Source organism: Rhyacophila brunnea, unplaced genomic scaffold (assembly GCF_057557595.1).
Source record: "Rhyacophila brunnea isolate RB1 unplaced genomic scaffold, BYU_Rbru_1.0 scaffold_14, whole genome shotgun sequence".
In the NCBI taxonomy this organism is placed as follows: Eukaryota; Metazoa; Arthropoda; class Insecta; order Trichoptera; family Rhyacophilidae; genus Rhyacophila; species Rhyacophila brunnea.
Genome location: NW_028232796.1, coordinates 11,257,134 through 11,272,815, shown reverse-complemented (window position 1 = coordinate 11,272,815; position 15,682 = coordinate 11,257,134). Strand labels below are relative to the sequence as shown.

General features: G+C 34.5%; 1 protein-coding gene across 1 annotated transcript in view; it reads right to left on the bottom strand.

The window, feature by feature from the left end:
- gogo (thrombospondin-1 like protein golden goal) overlaps positions 1-10,586 on the bottom strand; it is a 65,540-nt gene extending 54,954 nt beyond the window's left edge. Inside the window, exons 1-2 of the mRNA XM_085941922.1 lie at positions 10,271-10,586; positions 4,489-4,918 (exon numbers count right to left, since the gene is read on the bottom strand). Coding sequence (XP_085798048.1) covers positions 4,489-4,918; positions 10,271-10,549 — 709 coding nt within the window. The 5' untranslated portion in view covers positions 10,550-10,586. The remainder of the gene's footprint in view (positions 1-4,488; positions 4,919-10,270) is intronic.
- Positions 10,587-15,682: the final 5,096 nt, after the last annotated feature.

Below are 15,682 nucleotides of genomic sequence, written 5' to 3'. Positions count from 1 at the left end.
AAAAAATATAGTCCTGTTAAACCTTTTATGTTAATTCATTAATCCATGTTGTTTCCAATCAGTTGCCGCCCCCAAGCGACGCTCAATCTGCCTAACCCTACGGAACGTCACTGAGCAGTACATCCAACAAACGTTGAATTTGAGAGCGATTTTCCTGTACCCGGACATACTTATAGTATTTGTAAAAATTAGTAGTTCTGAAGAGAATGGGACGACTGGACTCCGGACAATCGGACGCCGCACTATCGTAGACACGTACGTATACAGAACATAGACGAGGTATTTTAATCAGTTTCTAACTACTACTTAGTAGTTTTAATTCATTTTACTCTTAACATAATGTATTCTTTATTGCGGATTGACAATTACCATGCCTAAGGCTTTATATAAAATAAAAAACTCTTTTTTCGTTGGAACTTAAACAAATGCATGATTAAATTATTGTTTACGTCTGCATATTTACATTCTCACCAACTATGAAATCATAATATAATCATTTAAATATAATTAATAATATTAAATATTTTTTTAAGTACCTATAAGTACCTAACGTCTATTTATTTTCGAATTCCGTGGCGTCCAGTTGTCCCGGTTCCAAATCGTCCTAGACCCGTTCTGAAATATTATGATCTATACATATTTATAAAGGTCAACATAATGAATTTAGGTAGGTTCTTTAGATTGCTATAAAATAGTGTTTTCAACAGACTTTAATAGTTATATTTATTAATAGATACTTCTTTTTTTTAACTTTTAAATGTTTTGACGTTATTAATATATCCATTCGGTATTGTTATCCCTAATCAAAAATAATATATAATATTCGCTTTCTTTCCTTTATTTGCCGGACTTTGTTTGGAGTAGATATGAAAAATTACATGTTTACTCCCACATGACTAGGGATTCCAATCCCGGGATCCCGAGCTATTTTCGATACCTATGAATCCCGGGATTGATAAACATAATCCCGGGATTTCGGGATTGATTTTTATAAAAAATAAAATAAAAGTGACAGAAAAAATACTTTTAATAAAAAATAACTACATTAGAAATAAACTGAGTTTGAATGAAATTTGATTTATACCCATGTGTAGGTTACCGAGTCATTTTATTTTTTCACATAAATTATTAAAAATGGAAAGATTGGAAAAAACAATGCTTCGCACTTTTAACAAAGTAATTCCACCATGATATCATACGTTTTACGGCAGTTTCATATTTGGCTGACTTATTAGATTTATGAAGCGGAAAGGCCATAAGTACGCCATGATTATTTGCTTTACTATTTTAAATCTCGCTAATCCATTCTTTAAATCTTTACTATCAGAAACAGCAATCTCCTATTGCTATTATTAATTACTATAACTATATATTATTTATATTACAATATTATTTACTCCATTAAACTTGTGTATTTCCAAGATTGAACGTATACAATATTAACAAAAAATGTCTTAAATAGTATAAATTATATTAGATTTATTTTTGACCGATTTTATCAATGTTATTTGTAAATAATTTTTTTTTATATTAACAATGGAAAAAATGCCAATTCCGGGATCGTCAAAATGTAATCCCGAAATCCCGGGATCAGAATTTTGGCTCGGGATTGGATTCCCTACACATGACGTCAATATAGGTGGAAGTTTTGTTACAAAGGATTAGAATATCGTCATTTTTTAAGGTCTTAGAGCGGAATGCATAAACATTTATCATAACTAAAATTTCCTTAGCAGAAAACACTATGCAGAAACATGTCCTTAGTTAAAATCATGCTGTCTATGGTTCACCTTGTCTTAAAAGCTTCGTTCGTTTTTTCTATTGAAAATAATACCATATTTCAAGATTCTCTTTCTTATGGTTTAGGTAAATTGTTTTGTAATTGTTAAACGATTACAAAAATATGACAACCTCTCTTTATAAATGCAATAACTATAAATACATACTCTTATGTTTTCATCATCAGTCATTATGGTCAGAGCTTTAAACCAAACTACATTTCGAATCAACGCTGAACTAGGTAGGTGTATTAATTACTTATTTTATCACAAACGATGTGATTAATATTTGATGATTTAATAGAGGCGCAACAAGAGTTATTTGGGCCCACTACATTTTTTCACAAATTTATTCTTGTCCTTGGAAAATGGCGATAAAACAGTTTTATCGCGAAGAAATTTTCATATTATTTTCATATAAGTATAAATTTCCGAGACAATAAATTTACAGTAAACAAAAACACACATTTTACTACAAAATAGCGTCTTTCTTTGTACAAATTTTCAGATACCTAAAGGAGAATTATTATAGAACCAGGATATAAATTATCTAGGAAGATACGAGTACTTATCTTATAATATAAATAGGTACCAACCCCTAAAATATTAACTTGACTAGAACGGTAGTTTTTCTTATGTAATAGTAGGTAGGTAATATAATACTATACAAGTAGGAAATGAATACAGAAAGCTTTGGACTCTATATAATTCTCATTTATTTACTGTAATAATTTTTTTTACTGTTTCCAAATTTTGGAAATATTAAAAAACTAAAATCAAAGTCGAATTAATAGTTAGATAACGTTTAGACTATTTAAAGTACTGGATCCAAACCTATGGGTCGCAACCATGGCCCCCACAAGAAGGGAGGGGGCTGACAGGGCTCTAGCTTGGGGGCTCGGCGTGGCGGGTCAACCAGTTAAGTGATATAAACATACATCACAAATTTGCTCTAATGGTAAAAGCAGCTATTTTACTGAAAGGTATATTTGGTGTGATATGATGATTGATATACTTAAATGATAATTCACAATATGTAGAATTTTATTTTACAATTATTTTTAGTGTCTTTGCTAAGTGCTGGATTATTGTTTATTTTATCGAATATACCGAAGAGTCGCACGTTACTTGGCTACCACAAAAGAGGTCGCCATCAGTACTTCATGATAATATGATGCAGAGTACCGACAACTTAATAATTCAAGTGAATTTATCATCGCTAAAATACACGGAATACCCTTAATTTTACGTGGCGGAATCCTGGAGTTTCACGGAATACCATTTTGCGAACACAACACTAGAAGTTAGAACATTACACTTCCCTTAACCTTCGCGATAGGCTAGTGGCCCGCGTCAGGGTGTGGGCGCAATGGTCGCAACCCCAGAAGGTCGACAATTAATAAATTACTTACTAAATAACAAATAAAATAATTTTGATAGACGTCTCGATGTTTGTCGAATACAGACACACAACATAGGTGTGTATATTAATTTATATAATTTTATTTGACATTCAGAAAACCGACACGTCAGTCGTCGTATTTCTCGAACGTTATTGAAAAAGGGAAGAAATAGTATCGATGTAAAATAAAATTAATGAAAGTGTAACAAACAATACGCATAATTATTATGTATTTTACAATAAAGTAACTCATATTGAAGTGAGACGAAATAATACAATATTTGCTAATTTAAAAATAGGAAAGGGAGAGAATATGTAATGATTGATAAGCCAAGTGTTAAATGTTGTTTATCATTTTTATGTTTGTGCTTTTTTCATTGTTTAATTAATGGCAATGTGGGGGAGGACGCAGGTTATATGGATGATACAAAAAGGTTTCGCGACGAAAAAAAAAGCTAAGGGACTCTTGGCTTAAAGCTAAAACTAAATTAATATCTAAAGATATGCACATAACACGTAAATAACATTACTATTGAACTGTACACAAAAATATGTTATGTGACTGATAGATATAAATAATATTGCTTGCACGTTGCTCGGAGAATAACGTAGAATAAATATCGTCATCCAGTGGTACCAAAGTATCACTAAACAGCCAGAAATAAATTGGGTAAATCAACAATTTCGCTCCACATACTGCAATAGACTTTATTGGGTAGGTACCTAATGCTTGTTATCCACTTGAACAACCCGTTGATTCCTTGGTCTTGACCAGGGAACTCAGAATAATGCGAACTGAAATACACAACGGGTAAGGCGATAGCAGGTAACCGACTCGAGTAAGGAAGAATCCAGGTTAAACTTACACACGTGTTAAGAATACGTTTTACGTCGAATACTAAAAACTGCTGCTTCATTTTCGTAGGACACTCACACATTCAAAAGCCTGCTTCACCACGCGGTGTATTGAATATTGCCTATCGGTATTCTATTTATTATCTGTTCTGTGGTCTTGACCATAAGCGCATTTAAAAAACACTAAAAATTCCCAGACGCGAGCTACAAACCTGTGACCCACCGCTGCAGATGCGAACATTCTACCAATACTCGCTCGCGAATAATAGTCATAGGATGGAAGCATACAGCGGCTGAATCGACGAGTTGGTTAAATTATGTGGCTATGCAAAAAGGGTGTAAGGAGGTAAAGTCAATTAAACTAGACCATTTTTTGCAGTAAATTGGCATCATGGTTTAATGCTGGTGGTGATGACGTAAGCATTTTAAAAGATTGATAGTAAACAAACTTACCAGGTAACGGCAGAGTAGGTAAACATTCTCTTCTAACGTCAGCAACTGCACCAGTCACAGCTTGGCTCACATACACGAAGCAATACTCAGGATATCGTTCAGTAAACAGATCACAAGGGAACCTAAGGGCGTGGGCCCCTCTAGGAACTCTAAGTTCTGCCACGTATCGCAGCTCAGCTGGTGATGGAACAGAATCCTGCGGCTCTAGCGATAAGTCCAGGTGTGAGTTGAGTGGCAACGAAGCGGGTAGCGGCGAATGAAGCGGCGAGTGGAGCGGCGAGGGTTCTCTTGCAAATACGCGCACACGATCCGCGCGTTCTAGGACGCACGCAGGGTACTGGACGAGGGCTGCCACACCACCAGCGTGCGCGTCGCAGGGTAAGACGCTTCTGGCGTGTACGTTCAATACGAATTGCTCTGACCATCTCGCCTGGAAAATAAATAGAATCAATTGATTTTTACATTTTTTGCATTTTATGAACAATGATTTGAGTCACCCCATTCCACCCACCATGTATATGCAGCCTTCCATAACGCTATAAACGTCTTAGAATGAAAAGATTTTAGTGGCACACTTCCTTGTCCTGAAAGTAAGCTGAGAAAGAGTTTAGAAAATACAAAAATGAATCTTGACGTTCTCTGACGTCATTTCCTTTAGTGAAATGAAGGCAAGTATCTTATGTACTCGTGTACTTAAAATTTGCCAAAACAGAGGAATCAGGAGTAATTCGTCCTCCATACGACACAAATTCAAAACCTTTCAAATGCCTCAAAGTTGACCTTGGTTGATATCAAGTCTACGTGGCCAGTTGGTTCCGTGTATGAACGGACCCTGGCAAATAGCCGCTTGATCGGATCGCATCAGCGGGCAGTCCCAGAGGACGTGTTCAGCGTCTTGATGGTCCTGTCCGCATGTGCATTCCCGTCCAAGTTCTAGCCAATAGAGGACTTGTATTAGACAACTCCTTCACCATATTTACGGTCAACTTTCAAAGGCCTGACAAGGCAAGCATTGAAGCAGAGGTTTTTAAATACATAATTAATAAAACTTTGAAATTATTGTGTTTGGGAATAAGGATTGTAGTCCTTGTTTTGTCCAAACGTATTCTAACGAGTCATATTGACTTAAAATAGTATCGATTTTATTATTATTATCGTTATGGCAATATAATAATATGTTTAGTGTTCAATGAAAAATACCGTAACTTTCTTGTTCAAAAACATTTATGACTCAATGTGTCTGGAAATGTTGTAAAACTCTTCCGTTTAGTACTTTAAAGTACACAGACGAAAATTTAAAAAAAGGTAATACCTATTATAAAAGTGTACTATATACACAATTTTGTTTTCTCTGGAAAACAGTAGCATTCGCCTCTATAATAAACTACATTGGACATGGGGGCACCGCTCCGATCAATGTGGGGAGCTTAGAGATTAGGTAGACCAACAGATTCAAACACACAGTGTGGATTGAGATTTAATGGTGCACCTACGCATAGATGACTTATCTCCCAGATAAACCATTGTATGAAGTAATAAATGTCTTGTATATATATATAACAAACAATTAGTGCCTAGCCTAGAGCTACCCAGAGTTTATTTATATGCAATTCATAAACCAGCGGTCTTTTTCTTGCTTTACTTTCACACGTTTAGGCTATCTATTTTATAAAAGAAGGTTTGTAATATCTTTGTGTGCACCTATATAGGTAAGTATATAATATCATTATATCATTATGAGTAATATTGAAGTATTGGTCACTTAATACACCTAACCGAAAGGAAAGCAGCAAGAGAACATTGCTTGCTCATAACACAAATTAATTTTAGTCTATGCCTTTGTGCCAATTAGTGCAACTGATAGCTAGGTTACTTCATCCTAAAATATCACTTTGAGGAGTTAGTTATTAATTCTGTCATTGGTGATTAAGTGCATCGCGAGCTTTCTAAGCTCACATTACTGGTACCTATGAATAAGCACTACCTAGTGTAGTGTTGGAGTGATCAAATTACTGAGCTTTATCATGATTGCTCAGTGTTTATATTACACGCTGCATTAATCACTTGCAACTCAGTAACTAATTATTACACACATGGGATATCTGTATATTCTATATACTTACATGCATTTATTTTCAAAAATAATGCAGACATGACATGTGAAATGACAGATTGCAGTATTTTTGCAACTGTAGTTATATTAATAGGTACCAATGATTTGAAATTGAAACATCTAGGACGTAGGTCATTACGAAATTAAGTGAACCAAAAAACTAAGAAATCATCGAATCGAAAGTTTCTAAGCTAAGAGAAATCTTGACTTTTTGAATAAATCATTATCAATTATTATTATCATTCTTGGCGTGGGGTTAGATTCTGGTTTCTTCAAGCTATCGTCCCCAGTACATTTAATCCGAGATTTCAATAATTACTTGTGCATCCTGGGTCACGCTATTCAACCATCGATATGTAGGTCACCCAATACTTCTGCCCCAAGATGAATCGTCACATTAACAACTTGTCGCCCATTCCATTCAAGTCCATTTTGTTGAACATGACCAGCTTATTTTAGTCACAAAATTTTAATGATTTGGATGACGTTGAGTTTCCCAAATTCCTCGTAGACATCGCGGTTGTGAATGTTGTGACATATGCGCCATACTCAATACTCATTCTTTGCTCCAAATATTGGTCTCAGGAATCAATATGTACGATTACGATCTTTGGTTTTAGCCTAAGGTGGGTACGTCATGGTCATGACAACAGCTGTTTTGTATAACATCAATATCGACTGAAATATGGCATAAGTTTTTGTGCATTTGTAGATAGTTCTGAGTGTCCTGTTAACTCACGAATTGGTGCAACTATATGAGGCATCCAATGTTTGTTGTAATATTTTGATGAGGCATGCCCAAAAGACAAGACATCGCGAACGACACAAATGGACACTATTTATCCTAATAATTATGACCGTTAGGCCACGTGCATTCGATAACCACCCGTGGATGCGACCGGCGTGATAACTAGTCAGTGAGCACCCATAGTTATAAATAAGTGTTTGACAAGCATAGTGGACTAAGTCCATTCTGGTTATTTTTGGGTAAGCTAGGTTCAAACATAATATTTGAGTATTTCTAAATTTGTAAGGGTATGATTGCAATTCTGAAGTGTTATTTAGAGTACTTTTAAGGTACAATACCTAGGATACCTACAATAACTAGGTACATAGGAAATCATACCCTTACAAAATAAGAAATACTCAAAAATTATGTTTGAACCTAGCTTATTCAAAAATAACCAGAATGGACTTGGTTCACTATGCTTGTGAATCACTCAAATTCAGGCTTGGTCTTCATCGATAAACTCAAAGTCCGGAGTGTCTGGGTATGGGGAATGTTGTTAAAGCGATAGGAAGTCATAAGTATAATGTGAGGTAAATGCGGAAATCAATGCCACCTGCTAGATTGAATAATAAATTAATATGGATAATTTTCGTAAGCTCCCCCATACCATTTTTCTGTGTATGCGCCTGTTGAAAAGGACCAATCCATAAGTACTGTTTTTTGATCAGCTTGTAAATTAAGCGTATCTATAATCTTATACACGGAAGTTCAAAGCTTTTCTAAACAGGCCACGGCGGCTTAGTATGATATTGTTAATTATTATTGGTGTAAAGCTATGCATTTTACAATAATACTCCCTTATAGCAACGAACTACATAGTCTAGACATCGTTATTCATCTGGCGATATTAATTACTCTCCAGATGCACCATTTGGTCGAGTAATGCGTTTCTTTGGAATCGACGATTGGCCCATACATCACACGGCGTCCCCACCGGTCGTTGGGCATCCGATCCTGACCCCGCGAGGGCGTTAGACAAGCCGTAAAAAAGAGCACCGCGTCGCGAGGGGCGCCGCTAATAAATTTACGACGACGCATTTTCCCACTTGAGCACCGGGGATGGGGCGTTGTTATTTATGATGCCCGGGACAGCTCTGGACGCACACTGGACAGACTATTCAATATTGTTTAAGCGTGTAATACATACTTTTCACAATATTCGTTCGATATGTACCTAGTCATATTTGAATTTAGAATTGAGATTTTTCGCCCACTTACGATGGCTAGCGTAAATGAAGAGAACGAATAAGTTTTCGTCATTATAACATAGTAAAATAATATCACATTGTACCTACATAATGTTATTCCTAAATTAACTAATTAAATGATCGTAGATATTATATAATGTTGAAGTACAAAGCTTATCATGCACTGCCCATGGGTGACAGCTATAAGAAGAAAAAGAGGATTAAGAACACCCTGCCGCAACAAAGGTTGAACCTTTTGTTTCTGAGGTCCGCCAAATGGGGTGGTAGGGGTGCGAAACACCCGGGAAGCAAAATTTCCAAGAACCTATAACTAGATAATTATTAACTGAGTCATTAAAGTATAATATTTCAAGACAAAATAATTTGCCTCGTAAACTTGTTTCATACATTATGTCATTGAAGATTATTCTATATATTTGGGCTACGTGATCTATCGATACAATCTGTCGATAATTTCAAGTCACTTTTCATTATAATTCACAATGTTATATTAAATTTAATAGATAACATATGTTATAATTTTGTAATGAATATTTTAATGACAATAAAATAATTCGTCAGTTTTTCTTTGACTTTTGTCATATTTCTACTAAAAAATAATTTATATATTTGGGGGAGCGCAATTTTTGGCTGGCAACAAGGCGGCAAACACCCTTATTACGTCCCTGCTTGTCTTTTTGTTTAAATACTATGAATTTTAGCCACACCGGAAGCACTCTCTCAGCTTACCACACTAACGTTCCCATTGGTTTGGTTTTCTTTGTTTATAATTTATATGATAATATTATCAGCCATCCATCGGCCGGTAAATAATATTATCACTGAACTAAGATTATTTTTTTGAGGATTAATAATTATCGTATATTTTAAGGGAAGAATAATGAAACAGTTAACCCCGATTTGTATTTTTCAGCCAGAGATCAGAATATATAGGCACCTATATTTTTTGATAGACATCAATTATTAGTTATATCAAATATGTATCTATCTATTTAATATTATGCAAGAATACGTAGCTCTCGCGCCCCAGCCAATAGACAATCATGCTTTCATAAAATATACGATATTGTAATCAACTGAAAAATACATACATTGTTATTTGAGGTTACAAAATCAAAAGCGTTCGTTTGTTAATTCCCAACAAAAAAATCTGACATAGGTACCTACATACATTTTATCTGCCCCGTGGTAAATTTATTTTATTTTCAGGATTTTTTTGAATTTTTTATTGACAATTGACGCCATGTCTCTTGTGTGCAATTAAAAGCGTTATGCCATCCCTCGTTTGATGTTAAGCAATAATAAATAATGATACATTTAACAATAAATTATAGAGAGTTTGTTTTTTTAGTACAAGACAAAAATTTGTATTGTTCTGTATCGAGTTTGATGAAATTATTTTTGTTTCGGTTTTCTTGCCAGATACAGTATTTGGCATCTGGCGTATGCGTTAAATTTGGCGTTTTCGACACCGCATACAACTCAAATAAGATTCCGAAAGGCGAAACCCGGGTCGTAAAACAACAACTCAAATGAAATAGTACAAAACGTAAATCCATTAGAAGTTAAGTGATATGTTATAATCGACTTGCTGGCATCTTAGACTATAATATATACTGTACCTGGCATACACATAATAATATGTTATTAGTTATTTAAAAAAAATCGTACCTTTAGATATGCAGTCGTCGTCGCAAGAGTCGGAGTAGGAATAGCAGGTCTCAAAACCAACGCGTACGTCCCCGCCATCCCAAACAGTTCACATCTTAAAGACACTTCCCTCCTTCCAGGTAGCCCTCTGATCTGCTCCGAATACAACGGAGCACCAGGTCCTGAACAAAGTGCCGTTCCGCCATTACTCCCTTCACCACAAAAAGAAAGTTCCAACCAAAACTCTGGCAAAATTGCATCGTGCTGTAATATACTTTCTGATAGCAATGGCGTACACATAACTTCAGGAAATTCTATAATACCAGTCACAGAATGTTCCGGAAAGGTTTGAATGTTTTCTGGGGTAAGGGACAACTTCGGAGAAGGCCATCTTACGTCCAAAACCCCTGACAGCTTAGAATCTTGTACAGATTCTGCTTCTGTCAAGTTTTCATCAACACCTCTGATTCTCAGAAGATACGTCCCTCCTTTCGTAAAATATCCACATGGTATTGTAAACTGAGTTATATTCTGGTCTGTGTTGTGTGGTTGAGGTAATGTCACATCTGCCAGAAAGTGGGTTACTCCGGACTCTAGTCTTGAGATGCTGAGGAGCAGTGGTGGGAGGTTTGCTGGTGGTGAGTGAAGGGACACGTGGAGGTCGCCGCTGAGTGCCACGTGCGCGAAGGGCACCTCCAGGCGTGAGAATGGAGGCAGGACGCCGACTGAAACAAAAAGAAATCAGTAAGTATGTTAGATTCTGAAAGCCGGCTGTATAAGTATTGACCCTTTTGCAAAAATCATTGATTGCGTTCTATAATTAAGTAACACTCAGTTGATATATATTTTTAATTCATATGAAAAGTAGATACGTACATAGTAGCTACCTAAACGTACACAATGATAAGACAAATATTAAAAAAAAAAAAAAAAAAAAAGTGGATTCTCTCAATCAAAAGTGGATTCAAAATGCAGTCATATAATATATTATGTTATTCTCATTTTGTCAAATTATTTAGTTTCAGGGATATGTCGAAGATTGAAGAAAGAGAAATGTTGATAAATAATGCATTGGGTGCACTTTATGAGGCTAGAATAGTGATGATAAGACTTTTGACGAATACAATATAATTTATTATATTTTATATCTTTACCAACCCTGTAGTTTTAGCCAGTGACGTCCCTAGACAAAATACCGCCCCATGTTATTATACAGTATTTTTTATCATCCTTTCATGACTCCAATATCTGAGAAAGGTGTTGTATGGATATATTACAACAAAATATACCACTAAACCTAATTTAAATGCCATCTTTACTTTAATAGACAATTTTGAGAGTCCACGGATTCAGATACATTTAAAAATACTACACCTGACAACTTGCATGTGTCATTGCTGCTCACCAAGGACGTGTCGTCCGATGACAACGGAAGTAAACTAGACATCACGAGCCCGACAAAAATATACCATCCTGTTAAACCTATTATGTTAATTAATATATTTTGTTTTCAACCAATGAGCTGAAATTTAGCTAAGCTTAGGTACCTACCTATTTCTATGTATACCTAATGATTCTCCTCAATTTGCCGCCTTTCGAGTAACTGCCGCCCCCAAGCGACGCTCATTCTGCCTACCTCCACGGGACGTCACTGGTTTTAGCATCTGTCGATATGGACACGGGTTTTTTTCTCAAAACCCAAAAACGATGTGTAAATTTTACTAATAAGTACATAAAAATGTAATTAAATATTTTTTTAAATAAATAACTATATATATTATGTCAATAAATGTCACACCAAGAACAAAATTGATGCGTCCATATTGCACCTGTGCCAATTATGATTCATTGTTATACGCGTATAATAGAATTTGATTTAAGGGCGGACGTGCTCAGCGTGGGTCAAAATGGAGCTTTTTTCTATTTTCAAAGCATGATCCTGGACATACCTTAAACGTTGTAGATAATCTATTTATATAATCTTGAAGCCTTATTATCCTTTATATTTATTTTAAACATTTGATGACTGCATAAAGTATTTTTATTACATAAAATAGTATTCTTTTAAACCTCTCGCTCTAATGTTTTAGAATATAGTCATATTTCAGTACATAAATGTGCAGTGGTGTTATGATTTTTTACATTTATTAATTTTTAAACGCATTTATAAAACCATTAGTATAATTTTTGTCGACATAATTATAGTGAAATATTTACAATAAAAAAATATATTGATAATCTCTGTGATCCCAAATTTGACAAGAATTAGGCATTTTATTATTCAAAAAATGGGCAAGATTAACACATTTGAAAATAATTCTAAAGATACTAATTATAAGCTATGTCTTTGACCATTCAAGTGTGATAAACATCCTACGAATAATGATTGCTTTATAATAATTATTGACCTAAGAATAAGGTAGTGGTTTTTTGAAATACGCCATTTCTTTAGGCATTCCCCAGTGGTTAAACTACAACATACGGCCGTAGCCATAAATTGACAAACTATAATTGAAGTAGGGAGTAAAATGATGTTAACACGCGTGTTTGAACATGTACCTAACCAATTTTTTTTAAACGGTACGCTGAGCAATTGAGAAAGGCATGTTATAGAATAACGATGGGTCAAACTAACGAAATAGAGTGAATTTATGAATGAATGATCGCTGTAATGATAAAGAACAGCAGTTTACACTTTGTTATCCACTATAAAATAATCAGCCTCCGTAGTATATTTTGATGTAGTAATGTTACTTGCGGCGCGCACTTTGAATACCGCTGTATAAAATGTAAATCCTTCTTATAGTTAGTATTAGGTAAGCTTTTAAAAAATACTGTTTAAATCCTAAGTAATAGATGGCCTTACACATACTAACAAAATACTTAGCACTCCTCCGATCTAAGCGATGTAATAAATTAGATGTTTTCTCACGTTACAAAAATGCAACACTTGCATTGCACGGTACACTAAGCACACTAAATAAATTGCTCGAGTCAGCAACGAAAGCTGAAAATAAAGTGCGGCAGGAAAAGTGAATAGCGGGTTTTCCTTTTTAGTCTATGAATTTTTCATTATGACAAGATGCACATCTGTTTTCTACAAAGGGATTATACATACCAACTACTGCACTATACTTAGTAATACTAAAAATAGAAGAAGGTTTTCTATGCATATCGTTCCTAGGCAAAGCGCCGACCGTAAACAGATCTAAAATGACGTCCTTTATATTATTTTTATTTTCGGATATCTTTTTTTTTATTAAGTTACGAAGTCTCATCTGAGACTTAATTTAACCCTTTATAGGGCAAAGCATTTTTTTCTTCATTTCAACCGATCTCTGTCATTTTGCATCAGATATTTAATATCTTAAGACAATTTCAATATAAAAATAAATAATATCTATCAGAAATTTGGAAAAACTATAATTTATGATGGTTTTCTTTATCAACCAGTGCCCATTTAGGTATTTTTTTTTTGATTTTTTGATATATTTTTTTCAAATAAAACAAATAAATAATGGTTGTACATATTATTTATTTAATCATAAGAAAAGTTACAATTCATTTTTTATTTTTTACACCCATTTACGTAATACTTTTCAAAACGTAGTATGCAAAGCGGTACGTTACATTACTTACAAAAATAAGATGTGCGTTTTGGCTCTCTAGCAATACTACAATAAGCACATCGACAGATTTACTCATGAACTGAAACAAAAATGAAACATATTATCGTAACAGTACCTACCGACCTACAACATTACCATATTACGAAATGATCGAGAAAAGTGGAGTATGATGGGGGAGGCCTTCATCCAGCAGTGGATAGACCCCAGCTGATGATGATGTTACTTCTTTAGTCAAATATAATACAAAACAAACCCATGAAAGTTGCAATATTGATAGTAATTTAGTACTTTAGCATTCAATTGATGTCAAAACTAACAAAAAAACACCATTTTTTCGCGGATATTTTGAAAACTTTTCCGATCCCAAATATTTTGAGTAAAACTAAAATATATTTATGATAGTATACTATATTCACAATAAAACATAACTATACACAGCTGCCTAAGCCGCTTTTTTATTTTTAAAATAATTCTAGAAGTCAGCCGTGCAAATTGCAAATTTGAGGTTATGTACTTCCCGCTTGGCAATAGAATGATGAAACAAGTACTCTATCATAATATATTTGTAAAAAATATAATGTAAATCGATAAATAAATGCGCATTAAATACTTATGTACATGCCTTTTTTTCACAACACATAATATAAATGGGAACAAAATGACTTGCAAAGTCAAGAGTCACTCGCGAATTCGTCGAGTCACGACCGCAAACGCGCAATGGCTGATACATCGACCAATCGTCGAAATAGTGTTTTGCGAGCGATTACCGTACACTTAATATTAGATGGTTAATTTCATAGCCAGAGAACGTTCTCGACAACGTCTTGACGCACTAAGGTTGATATTTCCATATTTGGTGTATGACGTATAGCTCATAAATGAGGTGGTCGATAAATAAACCGTTTTCGGCCTTTGCCCTATAAAGGGTTGCTTTACGTTTACATAATTATATAACATATTACACTGTTCCCTCAGAAATACTTGGATACACTGGAGCACCTTGATATTTGGCAGAGCCAAAAATTTCGCAAGATCCAATGGCAATTGGTAGATACTTTTGTTTAATTAGATCCTCAAGAAGACTCTGTCTCTGGGTATTATACAGAGGACATTGTCTGAAAAATTAGTGCAAAAAAATCAGAGAGTTATCTTCATAAAGTAATATTAATTATAAGTATGCAGTATGTAGGTACACGTTTTGCATTAGATAAGGGGCACATTTTTTTGAAGTTATACTTCTTTTTGCGCGTTTGGGAAAACAGATCAGAGTGTATTTTTGGCGTGTTTTGCTTGCGCGCGCCGATATAACACATAATAATTTATTATTATAATTATATTCATTTCGGTCTCAAGGGTGCATGCGCATGCGCATAGTGTCATTTAGTTAGTTGTTCAATACAACCAAGTATACAGCACGTGTTGTAAACATAACCAATATTGTGTCATAATAAATATATATGGTACTGTTCGGTTAAAGCGGATACAGCGGAAAACGCATTTTGAAAATAGCCGATAAACTGGATTATTTGTCAGTTTGCGTTAGTTTAGGTTAGGTTAGGTTGGGTTAGGTTTGGTTAGGTTAACCTAACAAATAATCCAGTTTATCGGCTATTTTCAAAATGCGTTTTCCGCTGTATCCGCTTTAACCGAACAGTACCATATATATTTATAAACAAATTTCTGGAGACTAACATGTTACACTGTTAATTTATAATCATAAAACTTTATTTATATTGGAGTGTATATTTATTTTTCATTGTAAAGATTGTGTATCAAGATTTGAGGCTATATTTATGTACTTAAG